The 27,096-nt window shown below is 59.3% G+C and overlaps 3 protein-coding genes across 3 annotated transcripts; 2 read left to right on the top strand and 1 right to left on the bottom strand.

Annotated features, from left to right (window-relative positions):
- The first annotated feature begins 248 nt into the window (after positions 1-248).
- Positions 249-12,927, top strand: EZH1 (enhancer of zeste 1 polycomb repressive complex 2 subunit). Its single transcript, XM_059489190.1, has 20 exons — positions 249-283; positions 783-903; positions 1,234-1,362; positions 1,640-1,759; positions 2,260-2,380; positions 3,057-3,230; positions 4,083-4,185; positions 5,611-5,774; positions 6,528-6,619; positions 7,160-7,337; positions 7,736-7,932; positions 8,297-8,388; positions 8,907-8,947; positions 9,338-9,463; positions 9,962-10,140; positions 10,651-10,746; positions 11,096-11,177; positions 11,296-11,376; positions 11,492-11,580; positions 11,682-12,927. Exons 1-20 carry the CDS (start codon positions 273-275, stop codon positions 11,736-11,738), a joined length of 2,253 nt encoding a protein of 750 aa, XP_059345173.1. The 5' UTR covers positions 249-272; the 3' UTR covers positions 11,739-12,927.
- A 380-nt stretch (positions 12,928-13,307) lies between these two features.
- CNTNAP1 (contactin associated protein 1) lies at positions 13,308-21,755 on the bottom strand. Its single transcript, XM_059489152.1, has 24 exons — positions 21,677-21,755; positions 20,577-20,678; positions 20,257-20,450; positions 20,017-20,164; positions 19,631-19,834; positions 19,379-19,563; positions 19,155-19,298; positions 18,613-18,874; positions 18,080-18,229; positions 17,841-18,012; positions 17,647-17,753; positions 17,422-17,541; positions 17,122-17,325; positions 16,840-16,996; positions 16,557-16,684; positions 16,280-16,447; positions 15,982-16,200; positions 15,665-15,904; positions 15,355-15,591; positions 15,119-15,246; positions 14,915-15,008; positions 14,578-14,811; positions 14,408-14,455; positions 13,308-14,322 (listed from the first exon to the last, which is right to left on the bottom strand). The coding sequence occupies exons 1-24, from the start codon at positions 21,753-21,755 to the stop codon at positions 14,132-14,134; spliced, it is 3,915 nt and encodes a 1,304-aa protein (XP_059345135.1). The 3' UTR covers positions 13,308-14,131.
- Positions 21,754-26,016, top strand: CCR10 (C-C motif chemokine receptor 10). The gene is made up of 2 exons (XM_059489027.1): positions 21,754-21,957; positions 24,934-26,016. The coding sequence occupies exons 1-2, from the start codon at positions 21,754-21,756 to the stop codon at positions 26,014-26,016; spliced, it is 1,287 nt and encodes a 428-aa protein (XP_059345010.1).
- The last annotated feature ends 1,080 nt before the right edge of the window (positions 26,017-27,096 follow it).

Here is a 27,096-nt window from a genome sequence, read left to right as displayed (position 1 = left end):
GGCGGACCCGGGGCGGCATCCGGGGCTGGGTCCGGTGCCTGAGGCGGACCCGGGGCGGGCCGAGCCGAGGCGGGGTCCGGTGCCTGAGGCGGACCCGGGGCGGCATCCGGGGCTGGGTCCGGTGCCTGAGGCGGGCCCGGGGCGGCATCCGGGGCTGGGTCCGGTGCCTGAGGCGGGGTACGGGGCGGGGTACGGGGCGGGCCGGGGGCGGAGGCCGGGGCGGGCCGGCGCGCGCGCAGTGTGTCGGCGGCGCGCGGCCTCCCCCTGTCGCCATGGCCGAGCAGTGAGTGCGGGCGGGGCCGGGGGGTCCCGGGGGTTCCCGGGGGTCGCGGGTGCCCGCGGTACCAGCCGGGCCCGGTGGGGCAGGGACTGGCGGCGCTCGGGCCCGCTCCCCCGGCCCGGCCTCGGCTCGCTCCGGTTCTTGTTGGCGGAGCTGGGACGCGCTGGGGCCCGGCCGGAGCGGCGCGCAGGGCGGCTGGAGTGGAGCCGCGGCTCCCCGGCGGTGTGAACCGGGGGAGGGCGGGGACCCTCCGGGGGCTCGGGGGACAGCACGGGCGGTCCTGATCAACGCCGCCCCTCGCTGCTGTCCCGGGCCTGTCCGTGCGTTTCAGCTGGGGGTGTTCCGCAGCCAGGAGCGCTGCGCAGCGACGGCGTTATTTGCTTGGTTTAAGTCTGTGATGTATAGAGTGTTTTTCCCATCCACAGGGACGTTTTTCTAGTATCACTTGTTTCGGGGTTGAGCTCGCCATTATTTAATGTTTATTCTTTCTGTGCTGTTACAGAAAAATGGAAATTACCACTCCTCCGACATCCAAGTGTATCATGTACTGGAAAAGGAAAGTCAAGTCTGAGTACATGCGTCTGCGGCAGCTCAAGAGGTTCCAGGCAAACATGGGAGCAAAGGTACAGCCACAGCAAGGACTGGGCTGGGATGCCCCAAAAAGAATTTATTTCAGCTCACAGTGTCTGAGTGTTACTAGAGGGTGTCAGAAAGGTGAATTGATAAGCTGTGTTTGACTTGGATCAGTGGAGATGCCACTTCTCGTGCTCTGTCTTGAGCTGTGTGGGCAGCAGCTGTCACACACGAGGTCATTGAACAAGCATTGGTGTAACTGCAGCAGGAAAGCTCATTTCCACTTGGTTTTTACAGGATCTCCTTGCTGAACCCTTTCAGTGCTGTTGGAGTTCTCAATGGGTTTTCTTAAATTTTGAGACTCCTCTCTCTCCTTTCAGGCTCTCTTTGTGGCCAACTTTGCAAAGGTCCATGAGAAGACTCAGATCCTTAATGAAGACTGGAAGAAGCTTCGGGTGCAGCCAGTGCAGCTGATGAAGCCAGTCAGTGGGCACCCGTTCCTGAAACAGGTGTGCAGAGGAAAAGGGGCACCATCAGCAAGTGGGGACTGCAGCCAGGACTCTGCAGGGAGCTGTGGGGATATGGATGAGTTTTTGTCTGTGTTGTCCATGCCTCACACTTCTGCAATGCAGAAATGGATAAAAAGTACCCCCAAGGCTTTTTCCTGTGATGGAGTGCACAGAGTGCATGTGGGGCTTCTGTGTTTGTCCTGAATTCAGTTTTCCTCGGGCTGTGGCAGCCTCCCAGAGTGGTTCCTCACTGACCTTCTCTGTACTTGTATTCCAGTGCACTGTGGAGAGCATTTTCCCAGGGTTTCCAAGCCAGACACTGTACATGAGGACCTTGAACACAGTGGCACTGGTGCCCATTATGTACTCCTGGTCCCCTCTTCAGCAGAATTTCATGGTATGTGTGAAGCATGGGGGTCTCAGTGAGATCAGCATCTGATTCTTACACAGTTGGGAAGTGGCTCTTCATCCCACTTGTTTCAGGCAACATCTGTGTGAGAGATGATGGAAAGTGTTGCTTTAGTTGCTTGTTTTGTAGAATCCCAACCAGCCTTGAGTCCACACTACCTCACCAGGTAGTCTCTTTTGCATGTGGCTTCTTTACAGAGTCACCATTGTTTCACAGAATTCAAAGAGTAAATATGTTTTTTTTTGGGGGGGTTTTGTTTGTTTGTGTTTTTTTTTCCTAATATTTTTATTTCCCTTTGTATTAAGAGTTTTATTTCTTAGTCAGATCTTTTTGTTTGTGACTGGGTTACAGTGGGATAGCACTGATGTGTCCATGATGAGCCATCTGAAGCTTTGCTGTGTGTTGTTGGCAGGTCTGAGGGACCAGAGCACAGCCCCATTGGGGTCAGCAAACTCTGCTTTTCTGAGCTGTGTCTGATCTCTCTTCAGGTGGAGGATGAAACAGTCCTGTGCAATATCCCTTACATGGGCGACGAGGTGAAGGAAGAAGATGAAACTTTCATTGAAGAACTTATTAATAACTATGATGGCAAAGTTCATGGAGAGGAAGGTAACCTGGGAGCAGCCAGCTCTGTCCACTCCAGGCCAGGTTGGATTGGGGCTTGGAGCAACCTGGCTTGTCCATGGCAAGGGTGAAACAAGATGAGCTTTAAAATCCCTTCCAACCCAAGCCTTCCTATGGTTCTGTGGTTCAGTCTCTTGCAAATATCCAAGTAGTTCAGAAGTCAAAAGGTGGCAGCAGCAACCAGCTTTTCTGTGGGAGATCTCAGAGCAGGATAACAGGATGGTGCCTGCTGTTCTCCTTTGCAAGGGCACATTCCTGCCTTTGGGTACCTCACTCCATTTTAATACCTGGAGTGCTCTGGAGCCACTTCTGTTGTGTGCAGGGATTCACAGGCGTCCTCTGGGATGCTGAAAATGTGCTAGAGGGGGAGAAGCTCAGCAACCCTGTTCTGCTTGTTGCCTCAGCCAAGAGTTTAATCAATGAAAATCACTGCCTGCCCCATAATAAAACTGCCCAGTGGGGAGGAAGACAGGGAAAACTGGTGTGGCCTGTCCCCAGATTGCTGAAAATGATACACCACTACTGACTTTAGTGCTAAAATCCCACCTACCCCAACAAAACTGAGAGGGGGGCTCTGGTGGGTATCAGAGCATGTAGGCTTGTGGTTTGCTATGGCAAGAAATGAGAAAGATGGTGGCACTGCCACTTCTGTGTGTTTCAGAAATGATCTCAGGGTCAGTCCTCATCAGTGATGCTGTGTTCCTGGAGCTGGTGAATGCTCTGAATCAGTACTCGGACGAGGAAGAGGAAGGACACAACGATTCTGAGGTGAAGCAGGAGGATGGAAAAGAGGAGCTGCCAGTGACAAGGAAAAGAAAGAGAATTGCAGTGGAAGGTGGGTTTGCCCCAGAGAAATGAAGATTATGTTGGTCACATTTCTGTCCTGAGCACTGGGCACTGCTCTCCTGCCATCCCTGGGTTGTTAATGTGCCAAGAGCAGTTCCAGCTTGACAAGTTCTGTAGCAGAAGGGAAATGATTTGCTCTCACTGTCTGCTGTGGACAGGGGAAGAAATCACCATCGGAAAGTGTGGTGAGAAGTTATTTAATGAGTCATCTGGAAACCCACTTCCTGTGAGATTAGCAGGGCTGGGTGTTTTCTGAGAGGCTGTGGGATGTTTTCAAGTGCTGGTCTGGCAAACACCTGTCAGAGAGGTGTGGGTGGATCTCTTTCTGTGGGAGGCAGGGAGATGGACATTTTCAAATCCCTTCCAGACCTGCTTTCCATGTATTAGTGTTCCTCTTCCCTCTCCTGTGCCACCTGGAGCTCTTGTTGCCTAGAGGAAGCTCTGGTTTGTGGGATTTTCATGTGTCCTCAATGACCTTTTGAATGCTGATGGGTAATTTTGTCTTTGTCCTTGATCTGTAGTGATATGGGCAGCACAAACACCAACACTTCTGTGGATATAGAAAAGCATTGTCTGCAAGTTCTGCCCTGGCAGAAATAAATAGTAATAGCACTTTAGAGAAGTTGGTGCTCCCAGCAGTACATTGTGCTGCACTGCAAGTTGGCCTAGCACTGCTTTGAGAATACCTCAGCCTGGTGCAGATCACAAAGTTTATCTGCTGTGCATGGGATTACATTTTCGTCTTAAAACAATCCTGAGCATCTCTGGAATTGCACTTGTGTAGGGAGGAAAGACCCATCCACATCAGCTTGTCTGAAGAATTGTCTCCTCTTCTTTACAGGTAACAAGAAGTGTTCAAAGAAGAGGTTCCCCAATGACATGATATTCACTGCTATTTCTTCCATGTTTCCTGAGTATGGCTTCCCAGAGGATATGAAAGAAAGGTAGAAAATCCCTGCACTGTTGTCTGTTCCTTTTCTTAGCAAGAGTTGCAATCTTTATTTCAGAGACCCAGCACTGTGGGCTGGCTGTGCCACAAAGCTCAGTGCCTGCAGGCTCTGTGAGCTGAGTGTGTTCTGAGTGTTACAAAACTTGAGGTACCTTCTCAGGACCTTCTGCTGGTCAGAGTGACCCCCAGATGTGTTAGAAAGTCTCTTTTCCCAGCCTGGCAGTCAAAGAAGGAGTCAGAACTCTTCTATTCTCTTTTTCAAGGTTGTTTATTGTTTCTTATTTATAAAATTCTTTCTCTTAACTTGCCGAGGTCCATTCAGAGGTCAGACAGAGGCACACTGGTGTTATCTTTTTATATTAAAAAGTACATGTACATTATTTACCATAACTTCCCAAAACCTATCACCATGTTAGACAGTGAGCTTCTACTCTAAACCAATCCAAAAGTGCCAACATCACAGCAGAAGATAGAGACCAAGAAGGAGAAAGGCTGGACGTGCCCAGATTCCTCCATCTTGCCTCCTGAACCTCCATTCTAAAAACCCAAAAAAATCTATTTTTCACCCCATGACACACTAATTATTATTCTCCTTAGACTTTCATGGCTTGCACATCCTCATGTAAGATTGGTAATTTTTTGAATGGGTCATAATCAAAGTCACAGGTATCTTGGGCTCTGTGCCAAGGTCTCTGAGCCCCCTGGCAGGGGTTTGGGCAATCCAGGACAGCCAGAGGGATGTCCTGAATTCTGACAGTACCTGGGCCAGAGCCTGATGATGCTATAAAGCTGTCCCAAACGGGGAAAGCACATCCCTGGGTGTTTGTGTGTTGGGGAAGATGAAACAGGAAAGCCTTATAAATATGATTGCCTGGCAAAAGATTTTGAGAATATACAAACTATCAGTGAGATTGAAATGAAAGCAAGCTTTGAGATCCCTTAGTTACTGAACAACTGGAAAACAATGGTATGGTCTGCTGAAGGTCCAAGGGTCAGAGCAGACCCTACAGCTTGGCAGAAGGGGCCCAAAGAGGAGTTTTTAGGGTTTAAAATGTAACACAGTATGGTGATGTAATGATTCTTATAGGCTGTATGGAAATGCTATAGGATTTGTATATTGGACTAGATTGGTTAGTGAGAATTACAATATTCAACACAGAAGAAGATTTATTGTATTGTAACAGGAACCTCACTCTCTTACCCTTTTACTCTCTCACCCTTTTACTCTCTCACCCTCTCATCCTCTCTCCCCCTCTCTTCTCTCAGCCTGCTCTGAGCTGTGTTTGGCAGCTCCCAGCAGGGCCCTGCACTTGACCCTTTGCAATAAACCCCAAATTCCTGACCTGGCTTCAGAGATCTCTCCTCTCCATCCATCCTGACCGTCCTACCCCCGTCACTCCTACATTTTGTTTGTCCCCAGGTACCGGGAGCTCACCGAGGTGTCCGACCCCAACGTGCTGCCCCCACAGTGCACCCCCAACATCGACGGGCCGTGCGCCAAGTCGGTGCAGCGGGAGCAGTCCCTGCACTCCTTCCACACCCTCTTCTGCCGCCGCTGCTTCAAGTACGACTGCTTTCTGCATCGTAAGTGCCGCCTCAGCCGGACGCTTCCCTAGAGCCCTTTCTCCTCAGTTTTCCTCTGCACGCCTTGCTTAGTCCGTGCTGGAGTCTCTGGAGGGTGGTGCCTCATGAGTTTGCAGTGGGGCCTTGGGAGCTGACAGAAGCCTTTGGCACGGACGGCTCCGCTCTGGGCTCCCACGGACGGCAGACCGACGCGCGTGGCCGTCCCCTCTCCGCGCTCAGCACGCCGCCTCCGAGCTCCCGGCAGTTTGTGCGCTAGTCCTGCCACCACCAGACTTTGCTCTTGCTTTGCAGAAGCTCCTCAGTGAAAGGCATGAAATGTTTCACTGCCAAAGTCTGGACGTGCCCCCTGTGTTTTGTTGCCTCCCTGGAACTTACAGCTTCGTCTTAGTCATGTTCCTGCGGTTGGTCCTGCCAAAGCCTTTTGGATGCTGATTAGCTGCTGGAGCTGCTGTTCTCCAGGTCTTAAGGGCTTCTTTGGGAAGTCACAGGACTTTCTCCAGTGAATTATTTATTAAAAGATATAATATTAATATGACGTGGTCTTTTTGTTTCAGTGTGAAAGCTGATCCTTCTCCTTTGGCCTCTCCTTCCCAAGCTGCCTGGTCCCCACTGTGGGTTGGAGCAGGGTTACCCTGTGGGTCTGGTCACCTCAGGCCCCACCTCAGCCACACAGACTCCTGCTTCCTGTCCCTTGCAGAGTGGGGGGAGACTCTTGGAGAATGCTAATAGTAAAGATAACTGTTACTTTTTCAGCTTTTCATGCTACTCCTAATGTGTACAAACGAAAGAATAGAGAGACCAAGATTGAGCCAGACCCTTGCGGCGCAGACTGTTTCCTGTGGCTGGTATGTTTCTCTGTCACCTTAGAAACCATGAGAGAAGTGCCCTGGCCAGCTGTGCTCTGCAGAGCTCTGTGGATCTTTTGCACAACTTGGATGATTTTTTCAGAATTAGTTTGGGTCCTAGTTGGACTCAGAGGAGCGTGACTGCAAATGCAGACCTTACCAGATGCATATTATAGCAGATCTCCAATAAAGATTAATTGCAGAGCTGGCAGATGGGAAATTGTATGACAGATGATTTCTCTGGACTCATTGCAGTGTCAGAGAAATTAAGCCCGTGCTAAAAGGACCAGAGCAAGAAGTCAGGAGGATCCAGAGGAGTGGGCTGGGAGTTCAGGGCCAGGGAGCAATGCCAAAGAGAACAGAGTGGGAACATGCAACACAAGCAGCTGGTTTGGCATTTGCTGAAGGGACCACACGTGGCCAGCCTCTTCTACCTGCTCTTGGTGGTGGCAGGACAGGGCTTGTCCCAGGGCCTGTGGAGAAGGCTTCCTGCATTCCCTGGTCATCTGCCACCTGTCTTGTCTTCTGCTCTGCTTGCAGGAAGGAGCCAAGGAGTTCGCTGCCCTGCACAACCCCCGCTCCAAGTGCTCCGGGCGTCGCCGGCGGCGGCACCACGCGGTGGGCGCGTCCTGCTCCAGCACCGCCCCGGCTGTCACCGAGACCAGGGAGGGCGACAGCGACCGCGACACGGGCAACGAGTGGGCCTCCAGCTCCTCGGGTATGGTCCTGAGACACCCCTCTCCTCTCGGTGAGGGCAGGCAGCTCCTCCCAGCTGCAGTTCTCCCAGGCTCCCCTCTGCTTCCTGCACAGCTGGAGAATTTGGAGTTAGCAGTCAGTGTTCCCAGCAAACATGAGGGACGCCAGCCCTGCCCCTGCTGCTGTGGGATTCACTGCCCTTTCCCAGGAAGGAGAAATGTTGCCAGGAAAAGCAAGAGCTTTGCTGGGACATGCAAAGTCCAGAGTGAGCCCGTGGCTCCTGAGCACTGTGCCTGGCCTTAGGCAGGAGTGTGAGGCTGGGAGTGCAGTGCAGGGTTGCAGGGCACTAGGGGGTGACCACTGCCCCCCAAACCACGATGGCCAGGCTGTGTTTGGCTTACCATGTGCCTTTCCTGCCAGAGGCCAACTCCCGCTGCCAAACCCCCACAAAGCAGAAGCTGAGCCCGGCCTCCTCCCAGCTGTTTGCGGTGGAGACGCCGCAGGAGCCCGTGGAGTGGACAGGAGCTGAGGAGTCACTCTTCCGTGTCTTCCATGGCACCTACTTCAACAACTTCTGCTCGATTGCCAGGCTGCTGGGGACAAAGACCTGCAAGCAGGTGGGTGCCCAGAGCAGGCAAGAGAGGGGCCAGAGCCACTGCCTGTTGGTTTTATTTCTCTGCCACAAAGCTCCCCACAGGAAGGTGCCACATCAACGCTTTTGGAGCTCAGGGTGTTACTGTGCAGCAGTGCTGCTGTTGGCAGAGTGAGCCCTGTGTGCTGGCTTTGTGGGTTCCCTCCCAGGTGTGCAGGCACTCGTTTTCCAGGCAGGAGGAGGCAGTGTACCATAGGCAGGAAAATGGGGCAGAGCTGCTGCTCTCTGGGCCCAGGCCTGGGAGCCTTGCTGTGCTTACTCACACTCTCCTTATGCTTTTGATAAAACAACTTGAGTGCACTGAACTTTTTGCTTATGTTCTTTGGTAGGTCTTTCAGTTTGCAGTGAAGGAATCGCTTATAACGAAACTGCCAACAAACGAGTTAATGAATCCATCCCAGAAGAAGAAAAGGAAGCACAGGCAAGTGTTGGACAAGCTTGTTTTGTTCTTAAAATGCAACCAGATCCTCTGCTTTTTGTGCCAACGCATTCCCGGTAATCCCCATCTGGCTCCCATCTGTGAGCACGTCCTGCTGTCACATGGGGCTGCTGCTGCTGGGTGCTGGCCTGGCCCAGCTCCAGGGCTGCTGCTCTGCCTGGGGGCTCAGGGGCCCTGCAGCTCCTGGCTCAGCCTGAGGTAGGGCAGCACAGGCTGCTGGTCCTGGTGCCACTTCCCTAACAGCAGCCTCAGCTCCCTTGTAACCCACTTTGTGTGTTGATCTCAGTGTGTCCAATATTATTCTGGCTCTGGTGTTTGGCTTAAAGAGCTGCTGCAGCTGCATCACTCTCATCTCTCTCCACTTTATGGTGGCTGCTGATCATTAATGCATGAATCTGCCAAGCCCATCTCTGCTGTGCTGGCTGCTGGTGCTGAGCAGCTCTGGCTGCCTCTCCATGATGGCTTACACATCCTCTCAACCTTCTGTGCTCCTTTTGCAGGCTGTGGGCTGCACACTGCAGGAAGATCCAGCTGAAGAAAGGTAGAGTTGGCCGTGGCTGTGTCATGGGAGGTTTGCAAGGGTTGAGTTCTCCAGTGGGGTGGCCGTGTCCTGTTCACCACCCCAGCAGGTCCAGCAGCATGGAGGGAGTGACTACCCCTGGGGTGCCAGGGGCATCATGGCCATCCCAGTGCCCACTGAGGCTGAGTGTGCAGCAGGATTTGCTGCAGCCTGAGGGCAGTGTGCAGCCATGCTGTTGTCACTGAGCACAGCCATGTGTGTGTCTGTGGGAGCTGGGTGCTGCCAGGCTCCCTGCCCTGCAGGCAGATGGGCAGCTTGCACCTTCTTGGCTCCAGTGCCCTGCACTTGCTGCTTTGAACAGGTTCCTGCAACATTCAGCTTCCAATCTTGGCATTTCTCTTCTTGTTCTAGATAATTCACCAACCCAGGTGTACAACTACCAGCCCTGTGACCACCCTGAGCATCCCTGTGACAGCTCCTGCCCTTGCATCATGACTCAGAATTTCTGTGAGAAGTTCTGCCAGTGCAACCCTGACTGTAAGAAGAGTTCAAGGACTATTGGGCAGGAAAGCAGCCAGCTCTCCTGGCACAGAGCACAGGAAGGGTGCAGAGCTGGGGCTTGCTGGGTGCCTGCTTTATTCCTGCACTTGCTGCTCTGTCCATCCACAGCAGTTCTGTTAGCTAAGGCCCAAAAGGAGATGGTTCTGTGCTGTTCATATCTGCACTATGCAGCTGTTGGCAGCTGAGACTCTCCTGTTAGTGCTCATCCCTGTGTCAGTATCCTGTGGATGTGGGTGCTCTGCTGGTCCCCTGTGATCAGGATGTGCCTCCAGCAGTTAGGCTGGGCGTTGGGTCACTGCTCTGCCATGTTTGTTTATCCTATCTGGGCTTCCATTCCCAGCTCTGCAGTGGAGAAAACAGCCAGACTTTCTTCTGTCCCTGCTCAAGATCTGCCTGGGGAGGAGCAGCTGGGGCACAGACCCTCTGTTCTGTGGCAAAGCTCACAGTGCAAACCCACTGTGTGTGTTGCTGCAGGTCAGAACCGCTTCCCAGGCTGCCGCTGCAAGACCCAGTGCAACACCAAGCAGTGCCCCTGCTACCTGGCTGTGAGGGAGTGTGACCCTGACCTCTGCCTCACCTGTGGGGCCTCAGAGCACTGGGACTGCAAGGTGGTCTCCTGCAAGAACTGCAGCATCCAGCGAGGCCTCAAAAAGGTATTGACAGCAGTGGGCTGCCTCAGGGCAGAGCTGACACACAGCTGCTGCTGCTGTGTGTGGAGGGGGAGCAGCTTCCCTGAAGATGCCAGAGTCTGGAAAAGAAGCTGCTCTGCCCTGGGCCTCTGCTGCTCTTACTCTGGAGTAGGGATTGTAGGTGTGAAAATCAGGAGGGATGGTGGATGTCAAAATCAGGAGATGGGAGTTACATGAGGAATGGTGAGAGCAAGAGAATATATAAAGTGGCTCTAGAGGAAGATTTAGTCTTGAATTCTGCTGGTCAGAGCAAGGAATTGAGCATTTTAAAAAAAGGGAAATTCAGAGAAAGTTGCAAATTAGTGTGTGTCAGGTCCTGTGCAGCTCCATGTAATGGTGTAGGTCTGTAGGGAGGTGTGTCACAACAAGGGCATGCTGGATGGACACTGGCTCCCTGCTGCCCCCATGACCGACCTGTGTGCTGTGAGGTGCTGTACCTGCCAACTCTCCCCATTTCCTTTCATTTGGTTCCAGCATTTGTTGCTGGCCCCATCAGACGTGGCTGGCTGGGGAACATTCATCAAGGAGGCAGTGCAGAAGAACGAGTTCATCTCCGAGTACTGCGGGGAGGTCAGTGCTGTGCTGGGGCTGCTGGCCAGGCACACAGGGGCTGTGTGTGGTGGGAGAGCTTCCTCTGGCTGTGGGGTCAGCTGCCTTCTCTGGTTCAGCTGTGCCCATGGCCTCTGAGCAGGTCTGGAGATGGAGCCCTGTGCTGTCTGGGGACACGTCTCAGTACCTCTGGCCTCCGCTGTGGAGGAGTGTGCTGTGTGTGTGCTGCTGCCTGAGAGCTCTGCTCTGGCCCTGCCCCATCCCTGGGAGCCCTGGTGGGAGGGAGAGCAGGAGGGTGTTTCCAGGGGCAGCCCTGGAACCTGGCTCAGCCCTCAGCTGCTGAGTCTCTCAAGGTGATCTCCCTCTACAGCTCATTTCACAGGATGAGGCTGACAGGCGAGGAAAGGTCTACGACAAGTACATGTCCAGCTTCCTCTTCAACCTCAACAATGGTAACTTCCTGAGGTTTCCAGGGTTGGAGAGGCCAGGTGGGCATGCTCAGCCCACCTCTTGCCTGGGTGACAGGCCTGGCCTTACACCATGGTTTCCTTCTCTTTTTTCTTTTTATAGATTTTGTTGTTGACGCTACTCGCAAAGGAAATAAAATCCGCTTTGCCAACCACTCGGTGAACCCCAACTGCTATGCGAAAGGTGAGGTCCCCCTGCCCAGCCAGGCCAGGCAGGACATGGTGTGTGAGAGCTCCAGCCCAAGCTGGGGCTGCACATCTCTGATGTTGCATCTCTGATGTTGCATCTCTGGTTGCAGTTGTGATGGTGAACGGAGACCACCGCATTGGCATCTTCGCCAAGAGAGCCATCCAGGCAGGAGAGGAGCTTTTCTTTGACTACAGGTACCTTGGCCAGCACCAAACTTGGCCTGCAGGGTTGATCCCAACCTCTGTGCAGGTTTCTGGGGGCAGCATTGCTGCAGCCATGCCTTCCTGTCCCGTAGGTACAGCCAGGCAGATGCCCTGAAGTATGTTGGCATAGAGAGGGAGACGGACATCATCTAAGCTCCGGGGTGGTTCTGGCACACCTTGCTGCTGCACCTTGTAAGCAATGCCATGTTTGCTTCACGCTGACATGACTGCTGCTGTTCCTGCTGCTGTGTGTGTCACAAGTGCTACTTTCCATCCAGACACCAGAGAGACTCGGGGCAGGAGTGTAAGCAGCCCCTGGGCCATGGCTGTCCCAGCGTGGGATCCCCTCTGCCCCAGCTGGCTGGGAAATGGGGACTGTCCAGCTGTGGCTGGAGTGGCACCAAGGGATGCCTGGGGATGGGAGAGCAGCACTATGCAATATGATACTTTGAGTAGGGGTGCCACTGAGCTGGGTAGAGGATAGTGTTACAATCCCTGCCTGTTGTGACCCAAGGGGGGATTCTCAGAAACCTTCTTTGGGCTTTGTGACCCCCTGGCCCTGGGGATAAAGGGGAAATATTCTCTGGCAGGGTGAGGTTTGGCCTTGCACTCCATGCAAAAAGGAAAGAAAAAAGCACTTTAAATTAACCCTCAACTGGTGGCTGGGCCCTGTATTTTGGGGTGGAGGGACTGCAGGCATCCCAGGTGTCCTGCATCTGTCAGCACCTTTGCTGGGATGTTGCTCCAGGGCTGGGACAGGGCAGGCTGGATGGGGCTGGGGTGGCCTGAAGGTTGGGGCTGTCCCCTGAGAGCCACATACACCACCAGCCTCCTGCCTGGCCTGGTGCTGGGTGCTGGGCTGTGCTCCCAATGTCCAGGGCTGGGTTCCCAGGATGACACAGGGAGCCTGACTGAGCCCTGACCTGGCTCCAGGGCCCCAGCCCACTTCCAGCTGTTTATTCCAGGAACACACAGAGGTGCTGGGTTTGCCTGGGAGCCAAGCCCTCCCTGGCCCAGCCCTCACCATACTTTCCCAGTCCCCTGCCACGGCAGGCCAGGCTGTCTGTCTGTCCTTCCTGTTATCCCCTGGAGCTTGGAGGTGTTTAGGTGTGTCTGGAGCAGTGCTTGTATCCCAGCACCTTCCTGAGCCTTGCTCCCTGCCACCTCCATCCAGCCAGCTCCTGCCAGCCCTGCTCTTGCCTAAGCGTCTTCTGCCACTTTGGCCATATCTGCACTATGCCAGGCTTGTGTCTGTGGTTTGTTGACGGTGAATAATGGTAATAATAATGCACTTTAAATAACATGGCTTGTAGCCTTTGTCATAATAAAGTGGTAGCAAAGACCCTCCCCTGCTCCTGGCCTCTGTTACCCTGGGCACCAGACTGTCCCCACACTGTCCCCAGCCCGCTGGGCTCTGCCCAGCTGTCCCCAACGTGGCTCCCAGGGTCCAGGAGGGACAGAGTGACCCAGTGCTGCCAGCTGCCTGAATCACACTGGCTCAGGGTGGGAAGTGGGGAGAGGTGGTGGTGGGGAGAGCAGGACATGATGTGTGTGTGCAGCAGCAGCTGAGCTGCCTCTAGCCCCGGCTCCCTACACCCTCCCTCTCACTCTGGGACCAGGAATTGCTGTTGCCAATGTGGTGCCTCCCTTGGTGCAGGCTGAGCCGGGGTGGGAGGAGAGGATCTGCCCAGGCTGCCAAGGTGAAGGCTGGGGAGTGTCAAATGCCATCATTCTGCCTTTATTTGATTATCTTCACATCTCATTCAAAAGAACAGACTTTTTAAAAATAAAGTGCCCAGTGGAGCCAGGCCTTTGGGTAGATAAATGCATATCTGTAACATTGTCTTACCACAAACACAGCAAGTGAACAGGAGCTTTCCCTGGGCTGGAGGTAATCGGCAGGACTGGCACTTCGTACAGAGAAGTAGCAAACTACAGACCACGTACCACGACACGCGGGGGCCTCCCTCCCGCGGGAGCTTCCGCTTGGTTTTTTATACAAACCGAGAGAATAAAAAAACCAGAGTGTAGTAGAATATCCAGCAACAAAAAATGGTAGAAAGGATCTGTACCTGATTTATGAAAGCAGCATCTCAGCAAGGTGCGGTGGCGGCATGCGCGGCGCCGGTGTTGGAGTATTGCTGGGCAGCACGGCCGGGCGCGGCCGGCGCTCGTGGCTCTGCGTGGCGCTGGCGAAGCGAGCAAAGCAGCGGGTCAGCTACGCGGGTGGCAGCAGCAGAGGGGTGCCCCCGGCCAGAGGGAGGGTGGGCACCGGGCCCGGGGCTCCCCTACAGAGGCCAGGCAGGGTTTGGCAGCTGGAGGCCTCCGGTGTGGGGGCTGTCGGTGTATCCGGGGCGAGCGAGGCTGGGGCTCGGCGGATGGTGGCCGCGCTCCGGGGCCGAGGAGGTGGCGCTCGGTCCGGTGCCATTCGGTCAGTCTGAAGGCGGGTGTTGGCAGTTCAGGTGTGCTTGGCCTTTTGGTCCCGCGGCGCTCGCTCATTCCCGGGCGGCTCCCGGGGCTGTGAGCCCGTCCCACCCCCGGCCCCGTTAGTCCCCTCTCGGCTCCTCCAGGATCTGGGGCAGGTTCTGTTCCTTGCGGGCTGCCGGCGGTTTGGCGGCACCGCCGTAATCCTGGATGGCCTTGGGCTCGTTGGTGTGGTAAGAGCCCTTGTAGCGGTGGTGGTAGAAGTAGAGCAGCACCAGCAGCCCTGACAGCAGCAGGAGCAGGAAGATCACGACTGCGGGGAAGAGACGGCAGTGAGGGATTGGAGAGGGACCACGGGGCCGTGCCAGTGGGGAATAGCAAACAGAGGCTTCACTTACACCCGATGATGATCCCAATCCAGCCGTCGTCGTGCACGTGGGGGAACTCTGCAGAGACAGAGGAGGCAGCTGAGACCAGGCTGCAGCAAGGTCCCATGCTGGAGCTTCCCCTCTGCAGCTGGTTCTTGACCAGGGCTCCATCCCCACCAGGGTCCCACCACAGCACCCACCTGTGGCCATGTACCAGGGGTCCATCTCAGGAGGGATAAGGAGGGTGCTGAGGGGGAGCATTGAGGCACAGCTCGACTCCACCAGTTCTCCCCGGATGCTGTAGGGCCGCAGGGGACTGGTGGGGTGGAAGATGGCTTTGAGGGGCACGAGGGTGTTGAATTTCACCCCTGACAGGCAGCCTGAGAAGCCAGGTGTGTTGTAGCGCTGGATCTCGGGGTCAATCACGCCAGTCTCTGTGGGGCCACAGAAAGAGATTATTCATCCTTCTCAGAGGGCAAGGGCCATGCTGTGCAGGGGAGACCCCAGAGACCCCAGCATGGGCAGGACCCAGCTCACCCATCACACGACCCAGGTACAGGTTCTTGGGCGAGTCCAGCTTGCTGTCCACAAACAGGGAAAACTGCTGCTCCATGACGGGGAGATAGTCCACCTGGGAGGAAGGTGCACAGCATCAGTGCCCACAGAGCCACCCTGCCCATGCCCTCTCCCAGCATGACCTGAAGCCCCCAGGCCCCACTGGGAGGGGGCCCCAGCCCAAACCTGGGTGTAGAGCGTGCGGTGCAGGCGGGTGATGTTGACACGGTGGGGCCGCCCGTCTGTCACTGGTTTGTTGGTGAGAGTGAAGACATAGGGGCTGGTGCCCAGCTGGTAGCGCAGCTGCAGGCTCCCTGTGGGCAGCACAGGGCTGTCAGCAGGGCTGGACTCTCAGTGGGCACGTCCAGCCCATCTATAGGCTTGGAAAGTGGCACCCACAGGGCAGGGGGCCTTGCCCTCACCGTCATCCTTGATGAGCACAGCCATGTAGTCCTTGACGAAGGTGCTGACATAGAGCAGCACGGCAGGTGCTGAGGTGGTGCTGAAGCTGAAGCTGACCTCCTCGCTGGTGAGGTTGTAGCCAGGCAGGGGCTGCCAGGGGCTGCTCACAATGCTGGCGAACTCCCGGGCGGCGTACAGCGACATGGGCAGGATGTTGTACCGCACCCAGGTGCCCTCCTCGAAGTACCCACCGATGTCTGCGGGAGAGCCCTCGGGGTGAGGGGAGCGCCGGCTCCTCGGCCCTCCCAGCCCGCGGAGCGCTGCACTCACCGTGGTTGCAGAAGGGCCCGGTGAAGGCGGAGACGCTGCAGTTGCACGTGTAGTGGCTGTAGCGCTCCACGCAGAGCCCGCTGTTCTGGCACGGCACCGGCGGGTCCTGGCAGTAGCCGGTGCAGTTGACCCGCACGCCCTCCGTCTCATTGGCTTTGCCCTCCAGGTTGAGCGTGACCCCGTTCATCCGCAGCCCCCGCAGGCACCCCAGGAACGGGCGCATCTTGTGCTCTGCCGCGCCTGCAGCGGGGCCCAGACTGAGTGCCCTGTGGCACATGAGGACCTGGGGGTGCAGGGACGTGGCCAGGGGCTCTCACCAACATAGAGGGGCCGGTCAAATTCCAGGCGGACGAAGCTCTGTGGGGGGAATGGCCGCACCACCCAGGGCAGCTTGTCCACCCGCAGCCGGGCCAGCTTGACGTTGAGCTCAGCCTTCACCTGGTGCCACTCATCATCGTTCCAGGGTACCACCGACCGCACCGTCAGGTTCTCGTCCCCGTTCCCGATGTCAAATATAAATGCCACGTCCCTGGTGGCTGCAAGGACACCGTGCTGAGAAGAGGCCCCAGCCCTTCTGCCCCCAACAGCCTTGCACCCTCTGCTGCCCCCCCGTACTGTTGAGCTCAATGCGGATGTAGTTTCGGTAGCCCGGGTTCTCCAGGAAGACTCCAGACTGGGCAGTGGTCTTGAAGTAGAAGGAGATGTCCAGGCTGTGGTTGGCTTGGAAGGTGGGGAAGATCAGGGCTGCGCCCCTGTTGAAGGAGACGGTGTTCCAGGTGTTGCCTGTGGGGAACAGGAGGGGCAGTGAGGGATGGGCAGGGTCCCTCCATGTGGGACACCTCCATGTAGGCACTCTGCAGGCAGGGGATGTTCTGTGGGGCCGCTCACTTACGGTCTCCATAGCACCGTAGGGGCCCCAGCACGAACTGGGCTTCAGAGCCAGTGCGGTTGGTGTCTCCAACCACAACCTGCGTGACGGGCAGGTGGTCCACAAAGGTCAGCAGACCCTTGTCTGTCCTCCTGCAAATGTGAGCGCATCAGTGGGGCCATGAGGTGTTCCTGTCCCTTCGCCAGCCCGCAACCCTGTTACCCCCATCTGAGTGCCCCAGAGTCTGTGCCCCCCATGTCTGCAGTCCCCACCCCACAGCTCCTGTTGCACAGCTGCCACCACTCACCAAATTGCATGGTCAGCATCACAGTTGCAGAAGTACTGGGGGTCAGCACAGTTCTTGTCCAGCCCGCAGGCGCAGCGCTGGATGCCCGGGCTCGAGCCCCCCCAGTAGTAGTGCCGCTCATCGTTCCGCCCCATCCAGAAGCTGAAGGGCAGCCCGGCTGCAGGCACAGAGGAGGGTCAGGACACTGTCCCGTGTCACAGCCCTGCAGTGCAGCCCTGCAGCACCGACCCACAACCCTGCAGTGCAGCCCTGCAGCACCGACCCCCTTCTCCCGATGCTCACAGGGCGTGTTGAGCAGGCGGGAGTTGTAGCAGTGCAGCTCAATGCGCTGCTCGCAGTACTCAGAGGCGTTGGCCAGGGCTGAGACCTCGGCCCAGGAGGCGTTCCAGTACTCCACGGCCCCCAGGTAGGGCTGGTCCACGCTGGAGCCCGTCACCCGCGTGGCGTAGTGACGGTTGTGCCGGATGATGGTCCACGCTTGGTCCTCTGCAGTGAGAGGGGAGCTTTAGGACTTGATCCCTAGGACACCCCTGCTCCAGGAGCATCAGACAGAGGTCCCCTCAGCCCTCCTGCTGCCCCCACCTCGTATGTCACAGTACACCGTGAAGGGTTTCAGTGGCCCGCTCCCATCTGGGTCGATGGTGTAGTTGCCCGAGGTCTTCCCGCTGACCCGGTAAGCATCACACGTTTCCTTGTAAAGGGCTGGAAGAGAAGAATGGAGAGGAGGTCAGTGCAAGGGAGGCACCAGGCAGGAGTAGGGGCTGCAGGTGCCCCTACTGTCCCTGACGCACGAGGCTCCAGGCTCACATTTGTGGCAGGTCTCCCCCTTGTACCCCGTCAGGTCGCAGATGCACATGAAGTCATCCCAGGACTGGATACAGCGGCTGTCATGCTCACACAGGTTGGGGGTGCACCTGAGGGCACAGAGGGCTCCTGTCCCGGCACCAGCACAGCCCCCAATGCCCCCCACTCCCTGGCAGCACCCTCACCCCGGTCAATACCTGTCTGTGATCCCACAGACATTGAAGAACACGTTGTGGTACTGTGCCAGCCGGTGCAGTGCCAGCAGCTCCACGTCCACAGGCTGCATGTCCACGTTCAGCATCTGCAGGCAGCCGTGGAAAGCCGTCTGGTTTGACCTGCACCCAGTGACTGAGGCTGGCTTGGGGCAGCCTGCAAGAGAGATGGGGGTGAGCAGCCCCCAGGCACCCATTGCCCCAGACCCCACCCTGCTGCCCACCTCCAAAGAAGTACTGGCTGCCAGTGCGTAGCTGGAAGGGGTGTGCCACCCGGAACTCAGCACCATCATCATCGTCAATGGTCACCACAGCTGAGCCCTCCCGTGCCACCAGGTGCACTGAGTGCCAGAAGCCATCATTCAGGTGGTGCCCTGTGCAGAGAGGTGTTGAGGGATAGAATATAAGTAAATAAAGGTAATATAGAAAGTAATCTTACCCCCTAAAGAGTTGTAGCTGGGTTAATTATTAAAGATTAGGAGCAGGCCTGATGTTAACAGGCCACAGCTGTAGGTGATAAGAGTGTTATAAAAGAGTGGATTGATTGGTTGAGGGGAACTGGAGTCAGTTGGCTACTGTGAAAAGAAGGACAAGTCAGTGTTTAGAGGAATTGCCCACAAGAAACATCAAGGAGGTAGGAAACTCTGTCAATTTGGAACCCTTGCAATGTAATGACAACAGAACTCTTGCAATATAATAACAACAGAGAGGAAGGTGCTTGGGGACGCTCTGCTGCCAGCCTGACCCCCCAGCCCACCTGCAGCAAATTCCAGCTTCTTCTTGCCGGGCTGGGCGATGGAGACATTGACCTGCCCCTCGCTCAGCACCATCTCCAGGGAGCCCAGGCGGTCGGAGAAGCCGGTGTAGAGCAGGAGGCCCACGGTGTCCCAGGAGCGGAATCGGAAGCTGACGGCCAGGCGGTTCCTCCGCGGGATCCCCGGCACCTGCACGTAGTTGTTGATGCCGGCGAAGGTGATGGGGCTGGTCAGCTGGTCCTGGCAGTAATGGCCCACTTTGCCCTGGGAGTGACCATGGGAGGGGTGAGGAAGGGAATGTCCCCCTCTCATCCCCGCAGTGCTGGCCTCAATCATACCAAATTGATCCCAATGCCTGGCAGAGCCAGGCGGGCGCCCCAGGCCAGGGACAACCTTGCAGGGTCAATCTGGCACCGCCTGGCTGAGCACGGCCCCACATCACCCCACAGCAGGCAGGGAGCCCTGCCCCAGGGAAGGGGGCACCCCACAGTGGGGCTAAGGACACCCAGGACAGGGAGAGAAGGGGCCACCCCGCGGGCTGAACCTCAAAGCGAATGTTGGGCCGCCGGTGCCGGGCCAGGTCGGCGACGTTGACGCCGTTGAACATGATGTTTTCCACACAGCCGCGGAAGTTCTGCCGGTACGTGAGGTGCTGCTTGTCGTGGTCAATCACCCCTCCAAAGAACACCTGGCAGGCACAGGGAGGGTGTCAGCCCCTCTCTGGAGGACACCATCAACACCCTGGCAGCCCCTGCCCTGCGCACCCACCTCAGTTTCCAGGTCAAGCTGGTCGAAGGTGCCGCGGCAGCGGAAGCGTTTGACCTCCCCGTCCAGCGTCAGGTTGACGTAGTGGCCCAGGCGCTCAATGTGCAAGGAGTGCCAGTGCTGGTCATCCAGCAGGCTGCCCACGGCCACCGTGGTGTGGCCCTCAGTGGCGTGCAGTGGGCTGCTGCCTGGGGAGGACCAGCATCAGCCCGTGGCCCCCTGGCCCCACGCCCCCAGCCCCGGGTCCCGGCTCACCTAAGCTGATGTGCAGGAGGAGCTGGGCCTGTTTGAGCTCCACTGTGATGTAGTCACCCTGGGAGCCCTCCCCGTGCATCAGCACCCCATCCTGCTCCAGTGTCTTGAAGTTGAAGGAGATGTCATCCTCGAAGGTGCTGACCCTCTTGGCTCGGAAACGGTAGGAGATGGCATCGTCCCCGTCAAAGTAGAGCACGTGGGACCCTGGGGAGAGCAGAGCAGCCCCAGCCATGTCACTGCCTGCAGCAGCAGGTGCCCTGGCACGGGGAACACACCCTTCTGCTGCCATGGCTGCAGCGTGTTTGGCACAACGCCCCCTGAGAGAGCTTTGCCAGAGCCAGGGTCCCACCAGGCAGGGCTGCTGGAGCCCCTGGCCAGGTACTCACGGTAGGGGCAGCCATAGAGGCCCAGGCGCAGCCCAATCTTCCCCCGCGGGTTCCAGGCCACGGGAATGATGCGAATGTATCGTGCCAGGATGGGGTAATGCAGGTCATGCCGCACCACCCCGCTCTCGTTCACGTTCCCAAAGAATGTCTGGGGATGGAAGGTCACTGTCAGCACCTTGCTTTGAGTCAGGGGTCTCTACACACCTCAGGGAGCCCCCTCCCACCCCGGGCTCCCCCTACCCAGTTGCTGCCCTGCTGGAAGAAGGGTTTCCAGCTGGTGGGGTGGTCTCCATAGAGCACAATGTAGCGTGTGAGCCAGTCGTAGGTGTTGAAGGTTCCCTGCGTGGCCACGGCGTTGATCCGGTGCTTTTGCATCAGGTCGATCTGGAGCCAGGGCTGCTTGTCGCGGGGGTCGGGGGACCAGCCGCTGGTGCCTGCGGGGGGAGCAGCTCAGGGCTCGCTTGGCACCACCACAGCGCCCGACCCGGCCCCTCAGCCCCGCCAGAGGCAAAACCCGGCCGGGGACACCCCCTGCCCACCGCCCCTGCGCGGGGACTCACTGTGCAGACGGGCGAAGCTGGCCGAGTAGAAGATGTTGTATCTGGAGGAGGCACCGATGGAATAGGAGTAAAGGGGAGCAACGAGCTCATCATAGCAGGGTCCTGAGGGCAGAATGGAGTTGGGGGCGTCCTCGGAGCACCGAGCTGGGCAGTGTCCCTGTGCGGACCCCGAGCGCTCCCGAGGGCCGGCGGAGCGGCGGGCCCGCTGTGCTCTCCCCTCCCACTGCAGCGGAGCTGACACACCTCTGCGGGCCCGGCACCGGCACCAGCCGCCTCCGCACTGACGTGGGCGACGGGACCCCCGCTCTGCCCCGCCCCGGCGGGGAACGATCCCGCGTGGGATCCCGGGGGATCCCGTGCGAACCCTCGCGGCACCGGCAAAGGACCCTTCGGAGGGGCCGGGGTCCCGAACCTCTTTCAGGGTCCCTTACCGGGTCGGACGGAGCGCGGGGAGCTCAGGAGCATCCCCAGCTCACTGTAGGATCCGTGCTGCATCAACCCCCGGCCCACCGCCCCCCGAGTCTGCCCTCCCCGGTACCACCGACCCCCGCCTCGATGCCCCTTCCCCCCGGGCCCGGGGATGGGGTCCCAGGCGCCGTCTCAGGGGGCCACGGGGAGCTGCCCGGTGCCACCGGAGCCTCTCCCATTCCCGTTCCCGAGCGGCTGCCCCAGCCCCGGTGCGGGGTCGGGCCCGGTGCAGCCCCGCGGCGGCGCTGACCGAGGTGCTGCCGGCAGAGCCCGCAGGTCCCGCGGGGCGTCCCCGCTCTCCGCGGCATCCCGGGGCGTTCCGGGGCATCCCGCATCCTCGGGGCGTCCCGGTTGTCCCCAGAGGCTGCGGCCGGCGGGGGGGCTGCGGCGGGGCCGCCCGGGCGGGGCGCGGTCGGCGGGAGAGCCGGGACGGCCGCGCCCGGCGGTGACCTTGGGGACGGTGCGAACGGCGGCAGCGGAGCACCCCGAGGGATGCCGGGGGTGCCCGGGGAAGAAGAGGGGACGCCCGAGGGAGCGGAGGATGCGGGGACCGCTCGGGGATGCGCGGACGGGGCGGCGGGCGCGGTCCCGCAGTGCGGAGCGGCCGCTGCCGGGACTGCGGCCCCACTTACGTGCGAGGCAGCCGGGACCGGGGCGCAGGAAGCCGGCGCAGGCGGCGAGCAGGAGCCCGAAGAGGCGGCGGGCGCTCATGCTGCGCGCCCCGAGCCCCTCGGCGCCGCCGCTCCCGGTGCTGCGGCGGAGCGGGGCCGGCGGCTCCGCCCACGGGGCGGGGGGGAACCGGGCCGGGCCGGGCGCGGCGCAGAGTCCCGGCCGCCCCCGGGAGATGCTCCGCCCGGGAGCTCGATTTCCCCGCTCCTCGCACGGCGAGCGGCACCGGGGCTGTGTCAGTGCGGTACCGGGGCGCGGGGAGGCTGTGCCGGAGCTCCTGCCGGGTCCCCGGCGGTGCCCGGTCCCAGCCGCCGCTCGGGGAGGGTCGGAGCGGTGCCCGCAGCCCCCCCGCAGCAGATGTGGAGCGTTTGTAATCAAGCCGTGGATTAAGGCCTGCAGGTCTCGGGGTCGCCGCTCTCTCCAGTGGTGCAGAAGAAGGGATTTAGTTTGTGTCTGCTCTCAACCACCCCCAGACGCACACAGAGGGGTTGGGGGGGCTGGCGCCTGCGTGCCCTACATACACCTAGAGCCCCGAGGGAGCAGGAGTCCTGCTGTCCTGGGAGCCTGGAGCAGTCCCAGGGGATGGGGATGCCCCAGCAGCTGCTGGCTCCAAGCAGGAGCAGGAGATTGTTCCAGGCCCCCGGGACAGGGATGTCCCAATGTCCCAGCACCTGCTGGCTCCAGGCTGGCTCCAAGCACAGGAGCAGGAGATTGCTCCAGGCCCCCGGGACAGGGATGCCCCAGCAGCTGCTGGCTCCAGGCAGGAGCAGGAGCACGGCCAGGCTGTGCCCAGCTCTGCACCGGGGGCTCCGGACCTGGCAAAATGTGCCAGGCTGGCTGCCCGGGCAGGGCAGGGCAGCACAGCCATCAGCTGGGGCAGCCGGGGCCAAAACTCCTTCCTGCCCAGGGAATGAGAGAGAACAGAAAGCCCCAGGTGTGGAGGGATGTGGGACACCTGGCAGCGCACCAGTTTTGCTATCAAGAGCTGGAACTGTGAGCTGGGGACGTTGTCACCCTCATTCTTGTCCCCCAGACCTGGCAGTGCCCACAGGTCCATCTAGGAGAGGTACAGCCCCCCTGGCCTTATCCTGCACCCTGGGGGCTGCCTGCTCTCAGCCCCACGTCCTGACTCTGTGCCGGGTCAGATCTGTGACAGCCCCAACAGGGACGTGTAGAATCCCTGCTCTGCACCCACAGACTGGGCCCAGGACCCTCCTCCCTCCCCTTCCCCCCAGATGCAGGAAAGCACCCCCAGAGCCAGCACAGGGCAGAGATGTGCAGTTAGCACCCCTGCACTGCAGAAAGAGCAGGAGAGGGGGAAGAGAACATCCAGCAAAGAGCCCTGGGGATCCCCTGGATGCTGGGGGCACCTGTGTTGGCTGCTCTCCGTTCAGCCCCACTGAGATCCTGTCTGCAGGCAGCAGGAGGGCCGAGGGCAGGGTGGAGATAAGCCATGGCAAAGACAGCTGTAGCTGGGAGAAAGGGGGATTGAGGGATTATGGAGCCCATCAAGGCTAGGGATCAGTCTTCTCCCCCCTGAGGAGAGGAAATGGGGTCTCTGCCCCAGAGCAACTAATCTGCTTTTTAATGAGGAGCTGGGAATTGTGCTGTCAACAACCAGCAACAGGGGTGCCCAGCACTGTGGGGATGCAGCACCAGGCTGGGAGCCCTGGGTGAGTGCCCTGCTCCAGCAGCCACTCCGGCTTCTGCAACCACCACGTTTGCCATCAGGAAAAGACAACCCTAGACCAGAGAGGGCTCTGCCAAGCCTGCCTGAGGAGCACCCTGCCCGTGCCCAGCCCACAGCAGCCTCACTCTGTTCATTGGCCCCACTCTCCCTGCTCCTGCAGAAGCCAAAAACAGCCCTGGGGTGGGCTGGGGTTTCCTGCATGTGCTGGATGCCCTCAGCCAGACCCTGCTCCCCTGGCTGCGTGCTCCCAGCTTTGTCCTGCACACCCACATGGCAGAGACTGAGCAGGGCTGCTATTTCTGTCTCCAGCATGCAGATGTAAAAGATGAACAGAGTAAAAGATTCATTACAACTCCCCCAGTGGGGTCACACCTGCCACCTTGCTTTCCTCAAGGCTGGGCCTGTGCTCTTCATTCTCGGTATCAGGACCTTCACGTAGTCAAACCACAGGTTAGAAAGAGCTGAGACACCAACAGCTTCAGACCCAGAGGCCAGGAGAAAGGCTCTGCTGTGCAATGACAGAGCAGGTAAGGGGGCTCCAGGGCGAGGGGTTTGCTGGGAGCCAGGCAGGACCCCCCCATCACTGGCTTTTCTTTGTTTTTTAGTGAGTCCTGTGGGTTTAGACTGAAAGGTAAAACCCTGGGGAATCAGGGCGGTGCCTGGTGCTCCAGGCCCTGAGCAGGAAAGGGTCTGGAGGAGCTGCTGGAGAGTCAGCCTGCCCTGGCACTGGGTTCTGATCCCAGTTGTGGCCCCAGAGCAGTTGAGGGACCCAAGCCCAGCTCGGGCTCACTGAGAGGGGCCAGAGTGAAATTGCTGATATGAGGCTATGATGAGTCAGAGAGTGTCAGATCCTGATCTCCAGATCAGTGGGGTCCCAACTAACTAGTACCAGGCTGTACCAGGCCGCAGCACTGTCCTGCTGCCCCAGAGGGTGAGCAGCTGGGAGGCGAGAGCGCTGTGCTCCCTGTGTGAGGCAGGAGCTCCCTATCTGGGAACAGGACCAGGCAGTGCAAGGCTCTCTCCACTCTGGGGTCCCCAGGGGGGTGCGTGGGGGCTTTGGGCACCTGGGGATGCTGGTGTGGATCCCCAAGATTTAACTGCTCAGGGCCATGGTTGGGTGCTGAGCCCCAGAGCAGCTCCCTGGTACGTGCAAGGGGATTCTGTGGGACAAGGTGTTGTGCTGGGGATGCTGTGGCTGGGGTCACGTCCCTCCACCAGCTCTGCTCTGCAGAGGCTTCTCAGGAAGCCTGTGGTCGCTCTTACACCCTCTGAGCACGGCAAAATAAACTGCTGCGGGTGGGTGTGAGATTGAAACAAAACCCGCAGGTAGGGCCAGGACGAGATACTGCGGCACCTGGGCTGGGCTCCCCGTGGTGAGGGCGGGTAGACAAGGACTGCCCTGGGCGTGCCCTGGGCGTGCCCTGGGTGTGCCCCGGGCTCCCAGTGTGAGGCTGGGTGCAGAAGGGCTGTCCCAGGGGTGGTTCTGCATCCCATGGCCGGGCCACCCCTGCCCAGCCTCCCTCTGCACAGGCGATTCCCAGCCCCTTCCCAACAGAGCTGATGGCCACCACTGACTTCTACCCCTGGGAGGAAGTGTACTCGGGCGAGGCCAGCATGTTGCCAGAGCTCTGTGAGAAGGAGGCAGTGCAGGGCTTCGCCCGCACCTTCCAGCCCGCCGTGTACCTGCTGCTCTCGCTGCTGGGCACAGCGGGGAACGGGCTGGTGCTGCTCACACACAGCCGCTACCGCCAGGCACGCAGCATCAGCGATGTCTGCATCCTGCACCTGGCTCTGTCCGACCTCCTGCTGCTCCTGACGCTGCCCCTCGCCATCCTCGACACGCTGCAGGGCTGGTCCGCGGGCACAGCCGCCTGCAAGGCGCTGCAGGGTCTCTACGCCCTCAACTTCTACAGCGGTTTCCTCTTCCTCACCTTCATCAGCGTGGATCGCTACGTGGCCATCGTGCGGGTGCCGGCCGCCTGCCGCCTGCGGCCCCGGGCTCGCCGGCTCGGCTGCCTGGCAGCGGGGCTGGCCTGGGGGGCGGCCGGGCTGCTGGCACTGCCCCAGTTCATCTACAGCCAGGCAGAGCAGCACCTCGACCTCCGCCTCTGCCGTGTGGTGTTTCCCCGCGAGGTCTCACGGGCAGCCCGCGGTGCCACCAACCTGCTGCAGGTGCTGCTGGGCTTCGCGCTGCCCTGCCTGGTGATGACGAGCTGCTACGCGGCCGTGGCACGGACGCTGCTGGCGAGCCGCGGTGCCCAGCCGCAGCGGGCTCTGCGGGTGCTGCTGGCCCTGGTGCTCGTGTTCGTGGCCCTGCAGCTGCCCCACAGCTTGATGGTGCTGCTGGACGCGGCCGAGCTGCTGCTCCCCTGGGAGATGAGCTGCGCGCAGAGCCGCCGCAAGGACCTGGCGCTGCTGGTCACGGGCGGGCTGGCGTACCTGCGCTGCTGCCTCAACCCGCTGCTCTACGCCTTCCTCGGGCAGCGCTTCCGCCGGGAGCTGCGGCGGCTCGCCAGCGATGCCGGCTGTGCGGGGTCCCTCGGCCCGCGCTGCTCCGGCCGCTCCAGCCCCCGCCGGCGGGCATCGCTCTCCAGCTACTTGGACGTGATGTAGGAGCTCCGTGCCGCGGGGTTCGGTGCCTCCGCCACTCCCCGGGGACAGCCCCGGTGAGCAGCGGGACACGGGCAGCACCGGACAGCCCGCACGGCGCCTGCACACGCCTGGGGAGAGCAGCTCCGCATCGCCTGCACGCCCTGCGAGTGCCCGCAACGCCCGGAGGGGCTGCGGGCCCCGCAGAGACCCTGCAATGTCACCGCGCCGCGGGCTCCGGTGAGCCGGCTCGGTGGGTGCAACACTGGGGCCAGGCAGGCAGCTGATTCTCACTCTCACAATAAACCCCTAAAGAGTTGGTTCTCACTCTCACAATAAACCCCTAAAGAGTTGGTTCTCACTCTCACAATAAACCCCGAACGAGCCGGTTCCCACTCTCACAATAAACCCCGAACGAGCCGGTTCCCACTCTCACAGCAAACCCCGAAGGAGCCGGTTCCCACTCTCACAATAAACCCCGAACGAGTCCCGGTGGGTGAGCGCGGTCTCCGCGCGGGGGTTTTGCGGGGCTCCGTGGCCACGGGCACCGGCGGGCGGTGCCTGCAGGAGGCAGCAGAAGCTCGCGGCTCTTGGTCGCCCTCTGCTCGTCCCCGCCGCTGGAGGGACACGGAGCTCCCGGACAGGGGACAGCAGAGACCCACCCCGCGCCGGACAAACCCTCCTTGGGTCCTGCACCCCATGGGGGGCAGAGGGAGGTTTTTCTCCCTTCCTTACTCCCCCCACGAGCTCCTGTGCCACGGCACATCCCGGCCCCGAGGCTGTGCGGTACCAGGGGCTGCGCTGGGGCTGGTCCGGCCCGGACACGTGGCGACCAACACATGAGCACGGGCTAGGACATGGCGAGCGACACTCGTCCCACGGGGTGGCACACAGCGTCGGGGCCGTGTCTCATCACCAGGCTTGGCTAAGGAAACGCTCCATAGTGAGGGAACAGGACTGGGCTTGGCTGCGGTGCAGCTGCTCATGGAGCCTCCCAGCAGAGCTGAGCATGCAGGGAAGAACCTCCTGGTCCTGCTACTTCCTGCTCACCCCCTGCCCTGTTTGGGATTAGCCCAGGGCTCGACGGGAAGAAGCCATTCCAGA

Source organism: Ammospiza nelsoni, chromosome 26, assembly GCF_027579445.1.
Source record: "Ammospiza nelsoni isolate bAmmNel1 chromosome 26, bAmmNel1.pri, whole genome shotgun sequence".
Taxonomy (NCBI): Eukaryota; Metazoa; Chordata; class Aves; order Passeriformes; family Passerellidae; genus Ammospiza; species Ammospiza nelsoni.
Note: the sequence above shows the minus strand (reverse complement) of the source record. Positions and strands in the feature narration are given on the sequence as shown.

Coding starts and splice junctions, on each gene's coding strand:
- EZH1 (XM_059489190.1), top strand. Junction 6,620..7,159: donor CAGACTGTTTCCTGTGGCTG/GTATGTTTCTCT, acceptor CTCTGCTTGCAG/GAAGGAGCCAAGGAGTTCGC. Junction 8,948..9,337: donor GAAGATCCAGCTGAAGAAAG/GTAGAGTTGGCC, acceptor TTCTTGTTCTAG/ATAATTCACCAACCCAGGTG.
- CCR10 (XM_059489027.1), top strand. CDS start 21,754: ATGCTGCGCGCCCCGAGCCCCTCGGCGCCGCCGCTCCCGGTGCTGCGG. Junction 21,958..24,933: donor ACCGGGGCTGTGTCAGTGCG/GTACCGGGGCGC, acceptor CCCTCTGCACAG/GCGATTCCCAGCCCCTTCCC.
- CNTNAP1 (XM_059489152.1), bottom strand. CDS start 21,755: ATGAGCGCCCGCCGCCTCTTCGGGCTCCTGCTCGCCGCCTGCGCCGGC. Junction 14,456..14,577: donor CCCCTGGTACATGGCCACAG/GTGGGTGCTGTG, acceptor CTGTCTCTGCAG/AGTTCCCCCACGTGCACGAC. Junction 14,323..14,407: donor GATTGGGATCATCATCGGGT/GTAAGTGAAGCC, acceptor TCTTCCCCGCAG/TCGTGATCTTCCTGCTCCTG.